At 42.4% G+C, this 24,273-nt stretch overlaps 1 protein-coding gene across 1 annotated transcript in view; it reads right to left on the bottom strand.

The window, feature by feature from the left end:
• PAPPA (pappalysin 1) overlaps nucleotides 1-24,273 on the bottom strand; it is a 217,316-nt gene that overhangs the window by 128,807 nt on the left and 64,236 nt on the right. Inside the window, exons 4-6 of the mRNA XM_050926896.1 lie at nucleotides 22,058-22,351; nucleotides 16,408-16,600; nucleotides 8,082-8,203 (exon numbers count right to left, since the gene is read on the bottom strand). Of these exons, the coding sequence (XP_050782853.1) occupies nucleotides 8,082-8,203; nucleotides 16,408-16,600; nucleotides 22,058-22,351 (609 nt within the window). The remainder of the gene's footprint in view (nucleotides 1-8,081; nucleotides 8,204-16,407; nucleotides 16,601-22,057; nucleotides 22,352-24,273) is intronic.

Below are 24,273 nucleotides of genomic sequence, written 5' to 3' on the forward strand. Positions count from 1 at the left end.
GACTATGGCTTAGCACTGATTTCACAATCTTCTGTAATACAAACCTACAGGCTAAGAGCAGAGCAGGCCACCTCCAGGCAGGGAGGTAAGCTACACATTTTGATGGAAGGATGAAAGATATCAGGACTGAGAGACTGTGGAAGGAGGTAGGAGGCTACCTAAAAGTGTATATTGCATTTCAGCAATTAGGGCGAGAAATGAGCTTTTCGGTAATCTGTCCTGTCCAACTGCTAATACAAGATTGTTCCCTACTGTATAATATGAGTTGGATTCACCAGCACATGATGGCCATGCAAAAGAACCATAAACATAGTTTTACTGGCTGGTTGAACCCAGCTTAGGACTACCTTTTGTCACTAGAGAGGCACAAAACAGCTGGAGGTGCCAGTAAACCTGGCCCCGTATTTTTAATCTCCAGTTTCAAGTGAAGGTTGCTATCACTGTGACTATTCCACAGTTTGAAAGAGCTCACAGTGGCAGATGATTCTTTCCAACAATCAGACTCAATTCTCGTTACTTTAATTTCACCCCACTGCTGCTAACTATACCCTCTTGTGGCATTTTATTATCTATTAGGAACAAAAAGTACCCTTACAATGTTATTGGTCCATAAGTGGATGGAAATGGAAGAATTATCAACAACATCAAAAAGGTGAAAATGTTCAATATACATTTATTCCATGTTTGGGGGGGAGAATGAACAGATGATGCACTCTCATCATATGATGAGGATAATGTTCTGTCCATTCCACTAGTATCTCAGGAGGATGTTAAACAACAGCTACTAAAGTTAGATATTTTTAAATCAGCAGATTCAGATAATTTACATCCAAGAGTTTTAAAAGAGTTGGCTGAGGAGCTTACTGGACTGTTAATGGTGATTTTCAATAAGTTTTGGAACACTGGGAAAATTCTGGAAGCCTGGAAGGAAGATAATGTTATGTCAATATTTTAAAACAGTAAATGGGATGATCCGAGTAGTTATGGGCCTGTCCGTATGACATCAAGCTGGGACAAGATAATGGAGTGGCTCATATGGAACTTGATTAAAGAATTAAAAGAGCATAATATAATTAATGTTGATCAATGTGGGTGTATGGAAAGTAGATCCTGTCAAATTAATTTGATTTTTTATAAGATTACAAGCTTTGTTGATAAAAGTAATAATGCTGCTGTAACAGACATAGATTTTTATAAGGCATCTGACTCGGTGCAGCATGACATTTTGGTTAAAAAACTGAATGATATAAAATGAACATGGCACACATTAAATATATTTAAAACTGGCTAACTGATAGATCTCAAAAAGTAACTGTAAACAGGAAATCATCATCAACAGGAAATGTTTCTAGTGGCGTCCTGCAAGATTCTGTTCTTGGTTCTACATTCTTTAACATTTTTTATTAATGACAAAATAAACAAAAAAAAATCAATCACTGATACATTTTGCAGATGACACAAAAATTGGGAGAGTGGTAAATAATAAAAAGGACACATCACTGATACAGACCAATTTGGATTTCTGGGTAAACTAGATGCATTCAAACAATATGTATTTTAATATGGCTAAATCTAAATGCATATATCTAGGAACAAAGAAAATATGTCATCCTTAGAGGATGGGCGGGAAACTCTATCCTGGAAAACAGTGACTCTGAAAAGGATTTGAGGGTTTTGGTTGATAATCAGCTGAACATGAGCTCCCAGTCCGACACTGGATAAAAGGGCTAATGGGATTCTTGGATGCATTAACAGGGGAATCTTGAGCAGAAGAGAGGTGATTTCCCTCTCTGTTTGGCACTGGTCTGACCACTGCTGGAACAGTGTGTCTATTTCTGGTGTCTTCAATTCAAAAAGAATGTTGCAAACTAAAGAGGACTCAGAGAAGAGCCAGGAATATGATTAAAAGATTAAAAAAAAACAGGCTTATGGTGACAGACTCAAGAGACTCAATCTGTTTAGTTTAACAAAGAGAAGGTTAAGGGGTGACTTGATTACAGCCTATAAGCACCTACATGGGAATACATATTCAACACAGGGCTCTTCATATAACAGACTGGAAATAAGGCATAATTTTTTAACAGTGAGAGTGACGGGGAAGTTCTCTGGCCTGTGTTAGACAGGTCAGACTAGATGATCTTAATGGTGCCTTCTGGCCTAGGAATCTATGAATCACTTTCAAATAATCCATTTCTCTCCAAAGGACACAAAGAAAAAAATTAAGTGCATTTGATGACTCTGAAGGGCAGCTACATTGTGTGGTTAAGAGGTTGAAATGTTCACAAAGGCTCTTTGGGTGAAGTTCACTATTGATGCCGTGTCATGGAAGCCCAGGTTTTTGGACGGAAGTGGTGCATTGACCTAGTGTTGGCTCTGTGCTGGGTGAATTTCATCCATTGTGAGGAAATGACGAGAAAATGTACTCTTTTAAATTTCTCACCACTGGCTTTGCTCTACAACACAGGAGGTATTACTATAAGCTAATGAAAGCCACAATGCTTGCTGGGCTCCCAAATAGTTGGTAACATTACAATCTGGCATGAAATCATGTACTGAAAGATCCAGAGGGGTCGGATGGGTGGAACAGTCGGTAACAGAATCCAGTGCAAGCTATAAATTCCCTCTTCCTTCCCAAATAACCACACGGAGAGGAGAGGGAGTCAGCTGGACAGAGAGAATACACAGCAGAGGAGAGAAGGAAGGAAAAGTAAAAATAAAGAGAGAGAGTGCACAGCCGAATGTAATAGAGGAAGAAAAGAAGGGAAACAAAGAATTGGTCAAACACAATTAAGAGAGGACATGAGAGTTAATTTAAAAAGAAAATGTGTGAGTTTTTGTCATTGTGTGAAGTGTTAGAAATATGCTTTCTTATTCATTTTATTTCCCTGAAGGTTGGCTAGTAGGACAGACACTCCAGTTCAGTCAAAAGGAGTTCAGATGCAGAATGATTTCCCTACAGCAAGTGCAGTCCTGGCAGAGGGCCAAACACTGACATCCTTTCCCCATTAGCCCCCTCCTCATGTACCCTTTCTACCTCTCACACATAGCACTGTGCAGTGGGAATGCCACTTACCTCAGGCATGGAAGAAGACCCAAGCTCAAGGAGCAGTGACATATTCTGAAGGAAGCCAGGGTTCTGTTTCAAGCTCTGTGCTATTTATTTAGTTGGATCTCCCTTTCTTACTATTCCAACTGGGCAACTGCTGAGCCACCCCACCCCCGACCTCATTCCTGCTAGGCTTACAAGTACTGAATGTTAGATCAATCTGAGTAGCAAAAAACTCAGATTATCCAACGCAGATTATCTCAGAACATTTGATGCGGTGTATATGTGTGGTCAGGTCCAACAGTTACATTGTATCTGGTACACTGAGCCCCTGACAGCAGCCCTAAGAAAACGTTTTACCCACAGATCCCCAAGAGATCTTCGACAGGGGAGGTAAGTGCTATCATTGCCATCTGGCAAATGGGGAAATTGAGGCAAAGAGTGGTTTGGGGCCAGGCCTAAGTGTTCAGAAGTGGCCACTGGCTTTGGCTTCCTGTTTTTGGGGGCCCAAACCGATACATGTCAGGCAGGATTTTCGGTGGTATGGTGCACCCATGGCTCACTTTGGCTTCACTGGGAATTGCAAGCACTCAGTGCCTCTGAAAATCAGTGCGCCAGTGGCAGAGCCAGGAATAGACCCCAGGGTTCCGAAAACCAGTGTCCCATCCACTGGACCACACTGTCTTTCTTCCATTCACCTTCCCTCCTTCTTCCCTCCTTTCTTATCACAGGTTTTCAAATCCCCTACGTGCTGCAAGGCAGACTCCTCTGGCACAAATGAGAGACATCCTCAGAAAGGGTAGAATCCACCCCTGCCAGCACTTACACAGCCAATGAGCTAACTCACCCACAAGGGTGAATTTCACACCAACTGTAGAGAGTTTAATATTGGACATTTATCCGTACTAAGCAACAGCCGTTCTGACTAGCTACACTGTATACCTAGCCACGGCCCTGCATAGACTGAAAGCCTGAGCAAACTACAGACGTTACCATTTTAAAGAATTTCAGGAAGCTCCATTTATTTAGCTTAACAAAGAGAAGGTTAAGAGGTCGTTCGATCACAGTTTATAAATAGTTACACGGGGAACAAATATTTGATAATGGGCTCTTCAGTCTAGCACAGAGGTAGGCAACCTATGGCATGCGTGCCAAAGGCGGCACACGAGTTGATTTTCAGTGGCACTCACACTGCCTGGGTCCCGGCCACAGGTCCGGGGAGCTCTGCATTTTAATTTAATTTTAAATGAAGCTTCTTAAACATTTAAAAAACCTTAATTACTTTACATACAACAATAGTTTAGTTATATATTATAGACTTAGAGAAGGAGACCTTCTAAAAACATTAACATGTATTACTGGCACGCGAAACCTTAAATTAGAGTGAATAAATGAAGACTCGGCACAGCACTTCTGAAAGGTTGCCAACCTCTGGTCTAGCAGATAAAGGTATAACACGATCCAATGGCTTGAAGTTGAAATGAGACAAAATCAAGCTGGAATAAGGTGTATGTTTTTAACAGTGAGAGTAATTCACCACCAGAATAACCTACCAAGATTCATGGTGGATTCTCCATTACTGACAATTTTAAAATCAAGTCTGGATGCTTTTTTTTAAAAAAAAGATTCTGTTGGGGAAGTTCTAGGGCCTGCGTTATGCTGGATTTTAGACAAGATGATCATGGTGGTCTCTTCTGGCCTTGGAATGTATGAATTTATGATTAATCAGACACTGCGAGTTGAGCTTGGATAAAAGTTTATATTTAATTGTGGAGAGTCTGAAAAGCCCTAGTCCACACACCTTTGGGTTTCTACAGCAAGGTGACTATGGCAAAAGGAAAAAGTATCAAATGCATGGCAGTACTTTTAAACATATTCGCTTCATGCCCCTTTTATGTTCGTCTACTGCAAATATGCCAGTAAATGAGTTAATTGGCGGGAATGATCATAGCAATGTCAGATCCTACGCAAGCAGTGCAGAACGGACACGAAGAATGCATTTTGGATTTGCAAGCATGAGTGATCACACTAAACCCCAATTCACTCAGTTGCACACATTCTTTTAGGGAAAAGACACATACCATGTGACCTATGTGTCCGATTAAGACAGCTCAAATTGGAATATGGAATGAACTGCTCTTGAGCAATGTATTTGGCCACTGTCAGAGGCAGGCTACTGGACTGTTCAGTGGTCTGATCCACCATGGCTATTCCATGTTCCCAGACTTCCCTTAATCAGTATGACACAGGCAGCCACAACCTACCGTTGACTGACAAAGAGAACTTAAGGTTCACAATTGCACCAGTTGGGTTCCCTAGAGCTTTTGATGCAAGTGAGAACTGTGGTTCTCTGGTAAGCTGGAAGAGCACCACAAAGTATTTCCCAGGAATATTGGCTCAAACTTTAAAATGAGCTTTTCTGGACCACGCCTCTTCCACTTTTAGGGCTGTTTTCCACGACATTCAAGTAGGGGAGTGTTTGCACACATGAATCATTGCAGAAAGTGATTTTTACGCTTGCTGACTACTCGAAAATAGACAATTAACCAAGTCAGGTAATGATCTAACTCAGCTATTTGCAACTAAGACCAAGTGCGCAAACACAAACACACACAGTTACCATATGTCAGTGACTGGGTGGTGATGATGGAAAATTACAGACCAGCAAATGCCACCCACTTAGTATATCTTATATATGGGAGAGGACATGGATGATTAAGAGAGCAGCAGGACTCAGTTTCCAAAACCCCTCGCTAAAGCTATGGCCCAACTGCAACTGAATGAGATAGATAAGGATCTGACTGCACTTTTCACAGCTAAGAATATGCAGGCATACACACTGCGACAAGAGGAAATTAAATGTAAACTCTGTGGCCCGCTAATAATATCTTACAGTTGCCTATTTTTTTCTAGCAATATTGCTTCTGGCTAGGCCTGTATGATCCAGAAGGAAAAGGTGGTTTCAAATTAGCACTAGTTGGAAAAATTTCGAAAGAACCACATATTCCAATGCATTGTGCGGGTCTGTCAAAATCATTATGCTTTGCAGAATGGGGTTGATTTCACCAGAATTTCATTTTGGAAGAAAACTGGGATGGTGAGTGAGTTTTGACAATGTTGAAACATTTCGATCTTTTGTTTTGAAATGACATTGTTTTAACATTGTTTATTTTTTGTATTATATTTATGATATATTATAAAAGGAATAGATAACATCAACATGTAAACAAAATGAATTAGAAACAAAATGGGTTGACTGAGACACAAAACTAATTTGGTGGGGAGAAATTTCCTTCGTGAAGAATTTAGAATTTTTCTATTTTCAGTCGGATTCTGAATAAAGCCAGAGTTTGAAATCTCAAGATCCTTTGTGAAATGAGACTTCCATCTTCTATACAGCTCTATTTCAAATGATCCAAAATTCTCTAATCCTGCTTCTGTGCTCCCTCACCTTGAAAGATACAAAGCCCCATTGGCTTCTTCATACCTCCTCTAGATTGTTGTAGTTATAAGTCAACAAGTCAAGGAACAGAAATAATGGCATGGAATTTCTATAACCAATCACAATGCATGTTTTAACTTTTGCGTATCATCCATTCACTGTTTGTGATTAAAACACAGACTTTAAAAATGTGAACAATCTGTCAGATGAACTTCAGTGGGGGATGCATTTGAGAGCACTGAGATCTGCTTGTGGACATTCAATGGACAGAGAAAAAAAAAGAGGCTAGATATACCAAATAAGTTATTCAATGTGAATTATTCACACAATCTATTTTCAGACTCTCACGCTCTTTACGGAGACCAAAACCTTTGATAGCTGTCTTGCCCATTTCTGATTCCCTGATTATCTTCATGAGGGGAAACCAGCAATGGGTCACAGCTTCTTATGGAAAACCAGTTCAATTTCTATCAAGCTCAGAAAAACATTTCATACCATGATCTGTGTCTCAGTTGCAGTGCTTGTAAAATATCCAGCTTAATATCTGAATCTAAAACCGGAATAATCAGTGCTTGGACAAAAATCTGCTTCACATGGATGAAAAGGGGGAAAGGAACTATATAGCAAGGATTCCTGCTGAAAAAGTTTTTCTTCTAAACTATGGAAAAGGTTCTGCAGTCCCCAGAAACCAGTGAAGGTTCCTATATTAAGATACACTAGGAAGGTGGATTATAAAAATCTGGGGCCCAATTCTCCATTGTCTTAAATCAGTTCTACACTGGTATAACTCCACTGAAATGGACAGAGCTACCCCATATAAACTGGGTGTAACTGAGCAGGGAAACAACTCTCCCAAGCTTTTTCTCACCTTGTTGAGCTAACACTGCATAACCAGCAGGCAAACATTTAAACTTGTGCTGTGGTGTTGGGGTTTTTTAAAATTTCTTGGCATTAATTGCTATGCAGGACTATTCACAGTAACACCCATAAGTCAACACTTGCCATTTGCGATACATTGAAATTAATCAAGCAGTTCATTAATTAATCAAGGAACTGATTTTGCCTCCCTTATTCCTACTGCCGAGTACCTTGCTCTGCAAGTAGTCCCCACTGCTTTCAATGAGGCTACTCCTGGACTAAGGTACTACCCAATGCGAGTAAAGATGGTAGAATCTGGGCCTCAATAAATAAAATGAAACATTGCATTTTTGTGGGTTAGAGTAAACAGGCCTCTCTGCCGGCACCTCTTTCACTTCACATTACAAATCAGATTAGTCACGGTTTCTTGGCACAGTTCTGCTCTCAGAAATTCATGCTCAGCTCCCACTGACTTAGCTGGGAGCTGTACAGGTATGTCTGAGCACACAGATTTCAGCTAATGAGCTATGCCATGGCAGAAGCTGGTCCTGTGTGCTTCTCTGCCCTTTATTTTCATTCATGCCACATGAAAAGATAACCAGTGTTAACCTCATCTCTTCCTCATTTTGCCCCTTTCTACTTCTCTGTTGTTCTCCTTCTTTCTCAACTCTAGTGTTTCCCTCCATCCCCTACCTTTTCCCTTCTGTGGCAGAGCCATCCCTCCTTCCGACTTACCTTCTGCTTCTCGTGGACTCCAGTGCCCAGATGGATCACATGGCATTGGTGAAGAGGCACCAAAGGCATATTGTACCAGGACTCTTCCTTCTGTACACAGATCGCATGCTGATCCCACTTCTCTAGGAAGCCAGGAAAACAGGAGAACACATCAACTTAGTAACAGCTGAATGAGCTGCTTCTCCTACAATACTAAAAGCCACAAGACTTAGAATTCAATTTCACTTAACCCCCTTTTCTTAGGGCATTGGCAAACAGCACTTTGCAGCATGACCTTCTGTAGGGTTCAGCTAATAGCCCGTGAAGACTGCATCTGTGTTTTTAAAATGAGTACAGAATATGAAATGACAGCAACTTGTAAAACCATGCTGGGTTATTTATTTTTTCTTCACTACAACTGGATCAAACTCCGATGAAAGAAAACCCTGTCTAGTTGCTAAAGCAGAGAAATAGGCAGCAGGAGAGTTCCGTTCCATTCCTGGCTCTGTCATGGACTTCATGCATGACATTAGGTAAGGCACTTCTGCTGCTGCAATTTCCCCATCTGTTAAATATGGTTAATAACAGCTACCTGAATAAGATTCTGTGAGCAAAGCTGGTAGAGTATGGAAAAAAATCAAACAAAAAACCAACCTCACTGATTCACAAATATTTTTACTAAAAAGCGCACAGGGCCAGAACCTCAATGGGTGTAAATTGGCATACCTCCATTGACTTCAATAAAGCGATACTGATTCGCACCAGCTGAAGATCTGGCCTGCCCGGCAGTTTGCAATGCCTCTGGCCCTTATTCATTTGGAAGTATTTTTGAAAACTGTTTGCAGATCATGAAGGGATCACATATTTTGGCACAAATAGATTATCCATTCAAAGATGTGGCATAGAAAGATTAGGTTTATAGAGTTTGTGGACGATACCAAGCTCAGAGGGACTGCGAGGTCGGAGGGTAGGATTAAAATTAAAAATGATCTGGACAACCCGGACAAATAGCTGAATCCAAACAGGATGAAATTCAATAAGGAAAAATCCAAAGTACTCCAGTTAGGAAGGAACAATACACCGTAAATATACAAAATGGGAAATGTCTGCCTAAGAAGGAGTACTGTGGAAAGGGATCTGGGGGTTATAGTGTATCACAAGTTAAATGTAAGTAAATAGTGTAACACTATTGCAAAAAAAGCAAACTTAATTCTGGGATGTATTAGCAGGAGTGTTGACAGCAAGACACAAGAAGTACCGGTAATTCTTCTGCTCTACCCCACTCTGATAAGGCTTCAGCTGCAGTAGTGTGTCCAGTTCTGGGTGCCACATTCAGGAAAGATGTGGACAAATTGGAGAAAGTCCAAATGAGAGGAACAAAAATGATTAGAGGTCTAGAACAGTGTTTCTCAACCTTTTTTGATACCAGGGACCAGCTTGCTGCCTTTCTAATCTGTGACAGGGAGATCTCAGGGACTGGTGCTGTTCCATGAACTGGTTGTTGAGAAACACTGGTCTAGAAAACATGACCTATGAGGGAAGATTGAAAAAAAAATGGATTTGTTTAGTCTTGAAAAGAGGAGAGCGAGGGGACACATGATTACAGTTCTCAAGTACATACAAGGTTGTTACAAGGAGGAGGGTGAACAATTGTCATTAATCTCTGAGGATGGGACAAAAAGCAATAGGCTTTAATTGCAGCAAGGGAGGCTTAGGGTGGACATTAGGAAAAACTTCCAGACAGGGTAGTTAAGCACTGGAACAAATTGCCTAGGGAGGTGGTGAAATCTCTGTCACTGGAGGTTTTTAAGAACAGGTTAGGCAAACACCTGTCAGGAACCATCTAGTTATTACATAGTCCTGCACTGAGTGCAGGGTACTGGACTCGATGATCTTCTGAGGTCCTACACTTCTATTATTCTATGACGTGTTACCTGCTTTCATCATTTATGGGTCTTCCATTCAAAAAAAAGCTGACCACCCATTCAGGGAGCAGAAGAATATCATGTGACTTTAAGGCCGTGTCTACACTGGCGGTGGGGAAGTTGATCTAAGATATGCAATTTCAGCTACGAGAATAGCATAGCTGAAGCCGACGTATCTTAGATCGAATGAAAATTACTCACTTCACGTCCTCACGGCTCTGGATTCATGGCCGCGGCTCCCCCGTCGACTTTGCTTCTGCCTCTCACACTGCTGGAGTTCAGCAGTCGACGGGAGAGTGATCGGGGATCAATTTATCGCATCTACACTACATGCGATAAATTGATCCCCGATAGATAGATCGCTACCCGCCATTCCGGCGGGTAGTGTAGACGTACCCTTATAGTGACCAACTGCACAACACACCAGTTTAACTCCACTAAAGTATTTCACAGGACGTGTTAACTATTGAGTTAGTCATGGTTTGAGTAAATAATAGGGCTCAACTAATCAACATTTGTAAAATGCTTTAAGATCCTAGGATAAAAAATACTAAGTAAGTGAAATGCAGAATTATCATCATGCATTTGTTTTAGACCCTAATAGTAATTTGTTTATTAGCCCCTAATAGCTAATAGTTCTCAGTGTCTCTACAAAGAAACTCCTGCACTAACACTTGCTCCTGGAGGAACACAGGGCATGGAAATCCAAGTTTCCACATTTAGGACGGCTTTTTACTCAAATGAGCAGCTATAGTTTCATCATAGGCTGTCATGGTGGAAAAAGCAATAGGCTTACAGACAAACATTTCCCTTTCTCAGCAATGACTTAGAGGTAAGAGAAATCACGAGGAGCATCATGTCGGAAAGGCTGCGAGCAGATGTTCTCGTCTTACTTTTCCAAATTGGGAGCAAAACTCAGCCCCGGCATAACTCCACTGATTAAAAAGGAGTGTTACACTAAGGATGACTCTGGGTTAAAGCTTTCGGTTTGCCTAACCATGCACATGTGGGCACACAAATCCTGTACGCAGACATGGGCATCAGAACTGATTAAGGGTTTGCTATTACAGGTTTCTGAATCTCCGACCCACATTCTCCGCTACCCTGCAAATGGGGAGAAAGTGGATTTAAAATGTTACTAATTCAGAATGGCAGTAAGTTATACATGCAATAATTTATACTGAATGTATACAGGTAGACTGAGTGTACATGAGAACAGGGTAATGGAAAATCTAGCCCTCCTTGTTTTTGGAGAAACCAAGTATTGGGCACATTTCAGTGTATGAAGTTTATGGCATAGAGGTGATGTGCTCCCATAATTATACATTTCAGTGCAATGGATTCAGTAGCCTATACTGAGGCCTGGTCTACACTAGGGGGCAGGATCGACGTAAGATACACAACTTCAGCTACGGGAAGCGTAGCTGAAGTCGAAGTCTCTTATTTCAACTTACCTCCAGTCCTTACGGCGCGGGATCGAGGGCCGCGGCTCCCCCTGTCGACTCCGCTACCACCGCTCGCCCTGGTGGAGTTCCAGAGTCGACAGGAGCGTGTTCGGGGATTGATATATTGCGTCTAGATGAGATGCGATATATCGATCCCCGATAAACCAATCGCTACCAGCCGATCCGGCGGGTAGTGTAGACATACCCTGAGACAACCTTATAGCAGCCTATTTAAGATGAATTTGCAACCAAACAGTGAACAGTGGAGAAATGCCATTCTCTCCGGCCATGGCTGGCTCCATCCAGATTAAAGTTTTTGAAGACAAAAACACCTATATATCTTACTTGGAGTTCAGAATCTCTTGCATGTCCTTGGAGACACTGAAACTTTCAAGGGTGATTAAAGCAAACAAACAAACAAACAAAAAAGGCCCCAGTTATCTAGATCTAGAAATCGTGCTGCATGAAATATGGTATTGCAAAGAATGAGATATCATCAGCTCCATGGAAATTAATACAGTTGCCTTGATGAAGAGTTGGAAGATCAGATGAACTGAGTGTGCTCTTGCCTAAGCAAGCCACACGACACAGCCCCATAACAATAACTGTTTATGTTCAAACTGTGCATATCAAGCAGTAGCCCCATGAATGGACCCTTGATAACAACAAGATTAAAATAGGTCTGAGACAGTCAGGAAATGAACAGCGTTTCTCTCTCCCCCTTTGTTTCCTCTTTTTTTATTTTTATTATTAGTATTATTTTAAACACATATGTTTGACATCAGACTCTGGTAACGCTTTTATTCCATGAGACAAGCCTTCTCTGCAGAATACATGGATCACAGGTACTCCAGATCAGAGCTGTGTGAATAACCCATTTTTCAGTTTGGGTTGTCACAATATCAATTTTTTTCCCCCATTTTTTTGGTGAAACAAAAAAAAATGTTTCAGGACAACTGAACTGTTTAGTTTGACCTAAAACTTCTTTTTTAAAAAAATGGAAGTAAAATTCAAAATTCAAAGTAATTTCAAATAAAACCCCCCCAAAATGTTTCCTTTTGAAAATATCAAAACTACATATTTAGATTTTTTTTTGGAGTTTTTTTCCCCTTTATTTTCTGGATAAAAAATGGGCAAATTCTACACAATTCACAGCATGTTTTGGTTGACCTGAATGTTTCATCCTCAAAATTTCACATAGCTCTATTCTAGACCCATGTGACTGGGAGGCACTATTTACCCACAGATTTGGGTGTTAAAAGACTTAGGGGCTCAATAACCTACTAGAATTTAGGGACAGGCATACAAATTTCACCCTAGTATGGCATACTAGCCACACACTACATAAAATACCTACCTATGGAGTTATTTGATTGACTGAGTGTACCAATAGCATAGGTATCTTGTATAACTATGTTTGCTGAGGCGCACTGGCCATTTGTTATGAATAAATAACCCTTTCCTCTCCACACATATTACAGAAAAATAAGAACACAGTGTTACCAATTCAAAGCTTTCTAAAAATCACAGATCAAGGCTCCCAAAATAATTAGATTAATCCATTTCTGGTTCTTTTTATTTTCCTTCTGTTTTTTGAGCCGCTAGGGATCACATTTTCAAGCTTTTTTCTGCAACCATGAGGAACAGAAACATACCTTTTTTAAAATGAAAGTTATGATTCTCATGTAATCACCTGACTCCAGAAGCTGGGCCTTTAAGAAAAACAATGACTATTGCAAGACTTGTGACAAAATCACAAGAGATGGCAATATGAATTTACACTAAAATTTATCCTAAAAGACACCTTGGTGTCATGCTTTGTGTCTCATCACGCTTATGAGACCTAGTGGCCTCCAGTACAGCAGCATAACATGCCCTCTGTTCTTTGATAATATATGGCTAGGTTTTATGGGCCTTATTCTTATTTAGCCTGAGGCCACCTCATACTGCTCTGACAATGTACGAGGGACTTGAGGTGAGCATAAATTATATTTACGCTCACTTGAAGGTCCCTTTATGCTGCCAGAGCAATGTAAAAGGGACCTCAGTGGGCCCAAGGTGCATAGCAGTGGAGAATCAGTCTCCTGAAATTTACATGAGAAGTCCCATTGAAGTGAATGTTCTACTCATTTCAGCAAAGGAAGCACGATTTGGCCCATGATTTATGCTGTGAGAAGAAAGCCCTTCATGACAGCCCTTTCCCACACAGATAAGACTATGACCAGCCTCACCTCCTAGTTCTCTTTCATTATGCCTCAGAACCTGCAAATGCTCACATGAGCTCATCTTTGGTACTTAAAGTTAAGCATATTTGTAATCAGGCGCAGGATTGGGCCCTCTGATGGCACAACTGTGTTGGGTTTACTCAATATATAAGAAGTAGTATTTACATTTAAGAAAAACAAAAAGATTGTAGCGAAATCTATTTTTTAAAAGGGTCACAGAAACACTTCTCTTTATATTAGGATGGGAAACTTTGAAAAGATGAAAAATTGGACCTAAGCTACTTGACAATGTCTCTTTAACTATCTATAGTAATATTGATCACATAAATGTCAAGCCCAAAAGGATATGTTTCTAAGAAATCAGTATTTATTTAATATATGATAACTTTGTTATGACTTTCCAGACTAACAGGCTATCCATTGTGTATTATTTAAGCACCGACTAGCTATGAGTTATTAAAAACAGACTGATGAAGTTTAAGAAATACGTAATAGAGACATATTTTGTTACATAACGATTAATGCTGTATCAATATGTTTCTAACAGTCAGATGGTATTTATTTAATATACAATAACTTCCTTATGAAATCTAAATTAAATGCATATTGGGGAAGCTTAATTTACCTTTTTCATGATGAATCTAGACTAAAACTGCCTGAGAATTTTCAATGATTCATATAAGATCCTATACATTTTCAGAAGTACACAGTCAAAGCAGTTTGTCTTGCTGCAAAACTACAATTAAAGTAATGGAGAGTTTACAAAACTACAAGCAAAATAAGTGTGATCTAAAACCCTCTGGATCAGATATTGATCTGATCTGTTATGACATTTTCTGCATTACCATGCAGAAAGCGTGAAATTCACTCTTTTTGCACAGAGGGTCAGAACCATCCCTGTACACCACTTATAGCCACAAAATAGAGTGTAAGTGAGTCTTAAATGGTGCACAGTTCTTGTACTGATGCTCTACACAGGGGGGAATTACATCCAGTGAATGCCCCATATTTCAAGGTGCTCTCCTTTAAATAAATATGGGTGTTGAGATAGATATTCATGTACTGATATGCTTGTATCTGGAATGCTGCACATTCAGTCTTATACACTGCAGATTGCATTGGTTCCAATGGGAGCTCGATAAAGTTTTCTTTTTTATTAAAAGAACCATGGAAATTCAATGCAAACAAAGTATGTTATTACAAAAGAATGGCCACATTGGATCAGACCAATGGCCATCTAGCCTAGTATCCTGTCTCTGCCAGATGCTTCAGAGGGAATGAACAGACCAGGTGATCCGTCTCCTGTTGTCCAGTCCCAGCATTTGGCATTGTATTATTTTGGCATGGTTATGGTAATGCTAAGACTGAGTCTGTAAACGTGGGAGGAAGTTCAGTTAGGCTTCCCATAGCTACCACTACTCAGCCAATTTGCATATAAATATATGTTAATAGCATACACCTTGAGGCTATGTCTACACTACACACCACTTCCGTCAGTGGGTATTTGTAGCTACCCACCACAGTGAAAAGCAAGCTGCGTCCACATTGCAGCCTGTAGCTACATGGGTCAGTGAAAGGCTCTGGCAAGAGGGAGGCAGCAGGGAAAGGCTCATCCTTTCCCCACTGCTTCCCTCCTGCCAGAGCCTTTCCTACTGCTGGAGTCTTTCCCTGTGGAGAAGAAGGGCTCCAGCAGCGAGGAGCTGATGGAACCTTCCCCCACTACTGTAGCGGGAAGGTGCTGGCAATGGGGAGCTGCTGAAGCTTTTCCCTGTTTCTGGAGTCTTTACCTGTGGTGGGGAAAGGATGCTCCATGACCAAAAACAGAAGTGTAGACATGAAAGATGGCTTGGGCAAGTAGAGAGCTGTGGAGGGCTGAGTTACGCTTGCTGTAACTATGAACTGCCTGACTGTTAATGTGTTGAAATGATCATCCACGACATTGCATCAATCTTGGTTCTGTACTGATGACATGCAGCTAGCTGCATATGCACACGCCCTCTTTTATACAGGTTCTACTTGATATATGGCAAAATGCAAATTCCAGGCTTATAGGGGCAAATCGTGCATGCCACTTACAAGCCCAAGCAACTGGTCTGTGCACTGTCTAATTGTTCTGTGGGGTAGGGAAAAGAATCCACCCTCCTGGTGGTAGTGTGGCTGCTGAGATGTTCTGCAAAGGAGCCCTACTGGTCATTTCGGAATGTTGCAGAGCAGAGAGGAGCAAAGATCTTCCAGCTCTGTGCTCCATTTCCACCTGCTCTGCTACTGTGCACAGCAGAGGGAGTGTGCTCTCCCAAACACCGCTGCCCTCTTGCATAGTGGATCTGAGCTCTGAAGCAAGGAAGCATAGGCAGGATTTGCCTTGTTTTGCTCGTGGGAGTAGGAAGGGCTTGCCCTCCGAGGTGAAGATAATAGGGCTGTTTGTGAGTATCTATTTGTGAATGAGCAACAATAACAGAAATCGCAAACCTAGAATCGCTGCTTGAGATAAAATGTGGAGGAGATTTGCTTTTTAAATGCCCAATCAAAGGACCTAGAGAGAATGCTCCAGACCAATAAAGGAACAAAGGGACTGATAGAGATGGTGAAAATAGATCAATAAGCTATTGATTCTAGCTCTAATTCAGGAAAGCATCTCTATTCAGGACAGCACTTAACTGCTTTCCTGAACTAGGGCGTCTGGTTACTTCCATGCTCCCTTCCCCTGACTCTTTCAGGTTAAGTGCTGCAGCACATCAAAGCTCATGATCACCTTTCAAATAAATGACCGTCAACAGGAGGAAACCACTCCAGAGTGATGGAGTTCGAAGTTCGGTCCACGATCTGCGGGGCAATGGCAATTGGAGCGGGCTTCTTGACAGGTTGCCAGCTCTGGTACACCAGATCCAAGTAGCAGTGCATTCTTGCCATCTGATTGGGCGTGAAGGAATTGGTGCAGTCGTCGTCTGAAAACCAACAAAGCGAGAGATAAGGAGGGAGAGGAGAGAATTATGATGTGGTGAACATGAGTTCTCAAGCTCCTTGCAGATGTCGGGATGGGCTCTCCCTGCTCTCCGGAGTTAATGGTCTGTGAACAAATTAGTGCAGTCATCACTTCTGGAGAAGGGTGAAAAGAAACAGAAGTAAAAAAAAACCCAACAAGAGCCCTCCTCTCTTGCTATGGCCTGGGGCACACAGGGAGATCCTGAAGGTCACCCTAAGGGGGGCAGTGATGCATAGAGGTATGAACGGAGCCAGAAAGCCTGAGTGCAGCACCTTCTGGTCAGACCTGGGTCTACACCTGAATCTCTGAAAGCAGAAAAAAATTTTGTCTTTAAGGAAATGTGAGCAGGGAATGGAACGAAAGCACAATTTAGTGCATGACTCTCTCCCACGCCTTCCTTATCTCGCCTCCATTTCTTCTTTAGCTCCCTTTCTGATTGGACTGGCTCTCCACACATCCTCCTCCATGTCCTCCCTTTCCTACCATGGCTGGCTCTGCACTAAGCCTCACGGAAAGTAATGCTCCATAAGGTCCAGGGTGGTAACAAGGGAGTATGGCATGGAGCTACCTGCCTCTGTGGAAATACAGAACCACTTGCATCAAAAGATGGAGGTTCTTTCTCACCCTCTATCCCCTGTGAAAGTGAGGGAGTGGGTGTCAAGCTGCTTCTTGGCCTCTCCAAAGATAACTGGAATAGGTGGACCGCTCTCCAAAGGTAGAAAATGTAGGATCAGCCACTTGTTACCCCTCAGAGACCCAGAAGACAGTAGGTGACGCACAAGAGACCGCCACTACTCACAAGCCAGTTGGCAATAGTAAATAGTGGGGTCCTGAGTCTGCAGTAGTGATGGGTTGAGGCTGGGTAGGGGAAAGTTTGAGGTGAGCAGATGGTTATGAGCATGGAAATGAATTTTCCAGGAACCTAGCACAGTTTAAAACCAGGCTTAGTTTTGTCATGTGACCATTTATGAAATCTTTTGATGTCTTCAGATCAAGACTGGATGCCTTTCTGGAAGATAGGCATTAGTCAGACACAAGTTACTGGGCTCACGACAGGGGTAAGTAGGGAAATGTAATGCCTTGTTATATACAGGAGTTCAGACTAGATGATCTAATGGTCCTTTTTGACCTTAAACTCTGTAAATCTATGAAGGATGCTCTTGTGGGTTCCACACTGAGCTGGCACTCAGGAAATCTGTATTCAAAAGAACTAGCCAAATTTTTTTTACTAATTTTTTTTCCTCCATCAGTAAATATCAGCATTTTTTCACAGGAAAAGATCAAATCAAATAATTTTTAAAAAAATCCAATCAAGAGAATACAAACAAAAAATTCTGCTGAGTTTTGAAATGTCTATTTAAAATCAAATTTCATTTCAAAATGTCGATTCAGAATGAAACATTTCGTTTCAGCACGTTAATCATCTCAAAATTTGCCATTTTGATCCTTGATTTGAAACTTTTCAAAACGTTTCATCTCATGAGAATTTTTTGACATTTCAACTTACTATTCAGAATCAGAATGGAAAGTCATCTTGAAATGCTGACATTTCTGATGACAGGAACATTCCATTTTTTTTTACAGCCTGGCTCTGTCACAGATTTCCAGGGTGACCCTGGGCAAATCACTTCATCTGCTTTTCCCCATGCATAAATGGAGATAATTATCTGCCTAGCTATTGTTGGCACTTACATGGCCCCTGTTACGATAGTATCTGAGTTCCCCCCCGAATTTTAGTGTATTCCTCTTCATAACACTGCTAAGAGATAGGGATTTATATCTACCCATTTTACAGATACACAGAAAGACTAAATGAATTGCCCAAGGTCCAAGAGGAAGTCTCTGGTGGAGCAGGGAATTGAAGATCTTACAGCTCCCAGACTAGTACCTTAATCTGTATCCTTGCCGTCTCTGTTTAGATTGAAAGCTCTTGGGAACAAGGACTGTGTCTTACTATTAGGGTGACCAGATGTCCCGATTTTATAGGGACAGTCCTGATTTTTGGGTCTTTTTCTTATATAAGCTACTATTACCCCCACCCTCATTCTGATTTTTCACACTTGCTGTCTGGTCACTTTACTTACTATAGTTTATGTGTATAGACTGTACATAGCGTAACAAGGCTTCACTCTCATACGGTGCCTTCAGGCATGACTGTAATACAAATAACAATAATGATTTTACACAGCTCTTGTGCATTTGGTTTTGTGTGGGTGATGGGTTACTGAGGCCAGTTTGGTTGCTTGCTTGGTTATTTGAATAGGTTTGATATTTTGGGGATTAGTTATATTTATTTGTAGGTGCTAAGATGCCTTCAGTTCTAAGCATCGTGGAGCACAAGAGGAATGAGAGAACATGAAAATGTTCTAAAGTAAAAGTGAACTTGCTGGCTTAGTGGGGTCCTTCCCGCCTCATTGTCCAGCAACGGCACAAGGAGGGTGCTTTGGTTGGAACCAAGGCTTCGAATTCCAGCCCCAAGCCCTTCCAGGAGATGCATTGCAGGAATTAATGCAGCTAGGATGGTCTCCAATGCATCTCCTTTGCTAATTCCCCAGAGTAACTAACTCCCCCTCGTCAAAGAAACAAACAAACTGAGCAGGTGCAGTTGGTTTGTAAATATCTATCAAATCCCAGTTGCCAGCTCAACGCTGCTGTGTGCATGCAAGGAGCTGCTTTAATCCTTGGATTTCCTCAATAATTATTGACAGTCCGTCCCTGAACTTCCTGTAAGAGCCATAAATATTCCTCAGGGAAGCCCCAAAGTGCACAAAAGGCTTTGAATAGCCACCATAAAGGAACAATAAAATATAGCTAGGACTCAACCCTAGAAACAATGGCAGAGGAGGAAGATGACATGCAGTCTATGCTGCAGCTCAAATGTCTCTCTAAATGCCAGCCTAGGCTGCTCTTCTGGGGGAGGGGAGAGAGAGAATCATTAGCGTTCAGGAAAGGCTCACAAATCCACAGATGATATAATGACCAGAGAAATGAAACAGGCTTCATTAGGACTTCTGCTCTCATTGAAGTCAGAGGCAGATCTCCTACTGACTTCAACGGGCGTGGCCCTAAGGAAGCAATGTTTTGTTTACTTGGAGACAACATGACTCTGTTTGACAGGCAAGACAATTCAAATCACGCCCCCGTCTAGATCCCCTGAATTCTAGAGAGATAGGAGATTGCCTGTATGGGTACATCCTATAGAGACGAAGTAAGAAACAGATAAGATAGACAGACCAACACAGATATGAGAAAGAGAGAAAGTCAGTCATTCAGAGCTGTATGACCTCAGCTAGAGGCTTCAAAGGTATTTCCACAGTGATGTGATATCCTGATATGACTTTTATTCCACTGGGAACAACAGAAAAGCAAACAGATTCATGCATGAGCTCTAGAGATGCCTATCGTGTTGCTTCACTTAATTTTACAAGAATAAATAGTTGCTTTTGCTCACAACACCAGCACCTCTTTAGTTCTCACTAGCAGATAGGCATCTCGGTTTCCTGCCTGGCTGTGTCAAATATGTGGAGAGAGCTGGCGAGGCAGGCTCCCTTCAGATAGAAGAGCTCTCTGCATGTTGAAACATTCTGGCCCCACCTCAAATCTTCCACCCTTGTCCACACATACAAACACATTGATGGGAGGAGTGTAACAGGTGGCATCTACATGTAGGTGTGAGATTATCATAGGAATTTAGTGGGCAGGAATAGTTTCCCGTTGTAATCTGCATATCTGCATAATGACAATGTCAGTATACAGGTCAAATCATGAGAAGTGCACAGCATATACTAAAAAGCTAGGTCACTGTGTGTATACTTGTCCTTGAAACCAGGAGTGGGAAAATAAGAGAAGCAGCAGCACCTATTAGATCCGGTAGCATCCAGGGTATATCTACAGCTGTGTTATAAATCAACTCAGCCTCTGCCCCTGGATAATATTAATCACTTGCTTCTCTACAAATATATTAGGACTCGTATGGCACTTTGCATGGACAATCTGTGTTTCTGCCTTCTCTGTAAAGGCACCTTAAAGTGGCTGTATATGTAATAGTTAAGGATAAGATTTTGTCTCAGTTATTTTTAGTAAAAGTCATGGACAGGTCGTGGGCAATATCCAAAAATTCACAGAAGTCGGTGACCTGTCCCTGATTTAATAACTATGAGTCACAGAAGCCTGTGACCTGTCCCTGACTTAATAATTATGAGAAAATGGGGAGTGAAGAGGGTCCAGCACACACTGATGCTGGGGCTCCAGGGTTCCCCCACCCATGATGGCTGAGAGTGCGGAGTCCCCTCTGCCACCGGCAGCAGCTTGGAGCTGTGGGGTCTGTCCAGGGCAGCTGGGAGCTACGGGGACCACTCCACTGCCTGTGAGACTGGGAGCTGCAGAGTCCCCCTCGCCGCCTATGCAGCTGCAGCTTGGGGCTGTGGGGTTCCCCTGCCAGCTGTCACTTGGGGCTGCAGAAGTCCCTGCCACCCATGGTGGTGGCTCAGGGTTGTGGGGTCCCCCTGCTCCTACAGCATCTGGGAGTTGTAGGGGGGACCTGCCTGCTGACAGCTCAAGTTCCGCTGCCCCGGGGCTGAAGCGAAAATGTCACGGAGGTCTCTGGAAGTCATGAATTCTGTGACGTTCATGACAAAAATCTTAGTCTTAATAATAGTTTACACTCACTTTAAGACACCTTTATACTGCCAGGGTGATGTAAAAGAGCCTTACCGCAACTGAGAATCAGGCCCTAGTACCCAATCAAAGAGGGAATGCGTCAATCCCTCAGTAGCTATCTCCTACCTTCTTCACAAAACAACATGGAATTCTTCACTGTCCATTGTACTTCCAAGGGAGAGGGGCAGGGATCCTACCCCTGTGTCTTATCTGAAGGATAAGCACTCTCTCCTAGTGCTATATTGCAATGTCAGCACAGAGCCCAGTTCATGATATAGGACTTGAACTTCTGGTGTGACCTAGAGATGAAAGCGCTAACACCTGAGCCAAACCAAACCCATACGGTTTGCTCAGACAACCAGCAAATGGCACTAGAGCACACCCCAAGGAGAACGAACAGGGTCTGATTATCTATCCATCTCACGCTCCTCCAGCAACATGGGTGGTAGGAATATCCCTCTGACATCCATTGTTTCCATAAGGGATGGGGAGACAATCTCCAAGGCTGGGATTTTCAAAGGAGACAAAAGCGAGTTAGGAATCAAAGCTCCATTGAAATTAAAGAGGAACTGGTTGCCTACCTCACTTTGGAAGTCCTAGACTGAATTAAGCCCAAATCTCCATATCTAGATGTGAAAAGTGTCATTGGAACAATCAACGACCTTGGGATAATGTTTCATCTGCAACAGAATGTTAAAAATCAAACCTCCCTCTCTGCCTCCCTCTTCTATCACAGACACCTCTGGCAAAGCCTGAATACCTGCATAGCTCATGAAGTTGCTGTACGGTGTGTTTAGGAAACTGTGGAAACCGCACGTGTCATTGCCAGGTCCAGGGTCCCCACACAGTTTGTGCTTTGGAGCAGGGTTGGTGTCGCCACAGAGGTCTCCAGTCTCAAAGGAGGGCTCGGTTTCCATGCATGGGTCACTGCAGGAGAGGATCTCAGAGATTCCCCGGAAGACATGATAGAGCCCCAGGCTGTGCCCGATTTCATGGATCATTGTGTGTGTGTGGCCAGGGATGCCGTAGAAGGAAGGGTTCAGCACGATGCCACCTGCATGGAGAAAATGAGAAGCTATTGCTTTTGTCTCATTTATCTTGGAACATCGGAGGGGAGGGGAGGAGTGGAGAATATACCAAAGGACCTATAACCTCACTGTGAATCTGAGTCTTCTGGGTGCTGAGTAGGGAGCTCAGAGTGGTCTGCACCCCACATACAGTGCTCTGCCTTTTGCAGGAGTAGACACTGAAGAGTTCTGCCAAGCATGCTGGAGTTGCAAGATCCTAGTCAAAGGGCTTATGTGAAAGTGGCATGCTATAGGACTGAAAGGATGAGAAACCAAGGAACCAGTTCTGAGTTCCTGATACAAGAATCCACTGATGTCAATGCGAGTTTTTCCATTGGATTTAGTGGGCATTGGACCAGACACTCAGGCAAAAATCCCACTAAAATCAATAGATTTGCAGCAGCTTACACCACAGCTGAATTTGGCCCAATATGTTCACATAAAATGGCTCTTCATTTCAGATTGTAAACAATACATACCATGCTGACAGGTAAACAAAATATACCCAGAACATGCACAGTGCATTGTTCACATGGGATAAAGACATCGCTGGCAGAACCCCGCTAACTCGGGTTAGCATCTAGGAGGCATGTTGCTTATTGCTGATATCTGCAAATTAAAAACTGGATAAAAAAGTGTGGCTAGTCCACATTACAAAGGGTGAGGCTTTAAAATCAGCTGGAATTGGTTGTCCTAATCATCTAGGCAGCTTTGAAAATCTCAGATGAAATATACCCTGCTCATTTATTAGCCACCCTAGTTTTAATTTTCTGAAAAAAGTACTGCATATTACACTAGTAAAGGCATGGACTTTAATGTGTAAAAAACTGGAAATAAAATCTTCGTAATGTGATAACTTATTAGCTTGGATATTAAATCTGTGTAGAGAAGTGAGTGGTGATCAGGTTTTGCACGTGAATTATGGCACGTGTAGATAAGTGAATGGTAGATTAGGGAGGTTCAGCAGCATGGTTAGCATTTTATTTTTTAGCTGGGCTTCCGCTACATTTGGAGTTAGTGAGAAGTTCCATATCTTCTTTCCTTAGTTTGTTAAACTCAGCTTTTCACAAGCCTTTTTATTTTAAAGTGTTTACCTACATTGCTGGTGCCTTACCCAGGGAAAGGAAAACTGTCTTATGAAAAAACACTGGCAAAATAAAAAGTGGATGTGATGCACTGTTAAGTCAGAGAACATGAGGAGCAGAAGGGTTTGGCAGGAGGAATTTTATCAGAGGCTGTAGCACTGTGAGGATGAGATCACTAAGTTATGACACACCACAGATTCTATTCATGCTCATCCGTTCGTTGACTCTTGTTGCAACAATAAAAGGGTGCATGTGAATGAGCGAGGAGAGGGAGTGTGTGTGCGTGCGGGGGGGGGGGAATGCAGAAGGGAAAAAAGAGGAGAGTGAGCATGTGAGAGAGAAGGCAAAAGGAACACATTTTTATATGCTTGCACTGCTTCAGTCATGCATGGGGCTGCACCAGGAGTCAGCCCCTAGCAGTCCTATAGGGGTGGCTGTGCATCTCTTGCATGCCACAGAACTAGTTTCTGCGCCAGCTTGTATAAGTCAAACTGAGGGGCTGTGGATCAGTGTTTAGGTGGATCCTTCTATCCCAGCACCCTGGCCCTTTGTCTGAGGGACATGTGTGAACTTCGCCTTCTCATCCTCCCTGCACTACATCTGCACAGATTCCTGAGTGTTTGGCAGGGCCTCCCAGAGGATTCCGGGGGCCTGGGGTCTTCGGCAGTGGGGGGCACCCGCTTCGGCAGTAATTTGCCGGCAAGTGGCCCTTCTGTTCTGGGACCCGCCGACGAAGTGCCCCCAAGACCCGTGGCGGGGGCCTCCCCCCGCTGCCGAATTGCCGCTGAAGCTGGACCTGCCGCCTAAGTGCAGCCGGGTCTTCA

This window comes from Gopherus flavomarginatus, chromosome 17 (genome assembly GCF_025201925.1).
Source record: "Gopherus flavomarginatus isolate rGopFla2 chromosome 17, rGopFla2.mat.asm, whole genome shotgun sequence".
Taxonomy (NCBI): domain Eukaryota; kingdom Metazoa; phylum Chordata; order Testudines; family Testudinidae; genus Gopherus; species Gopherus flavomarginatus.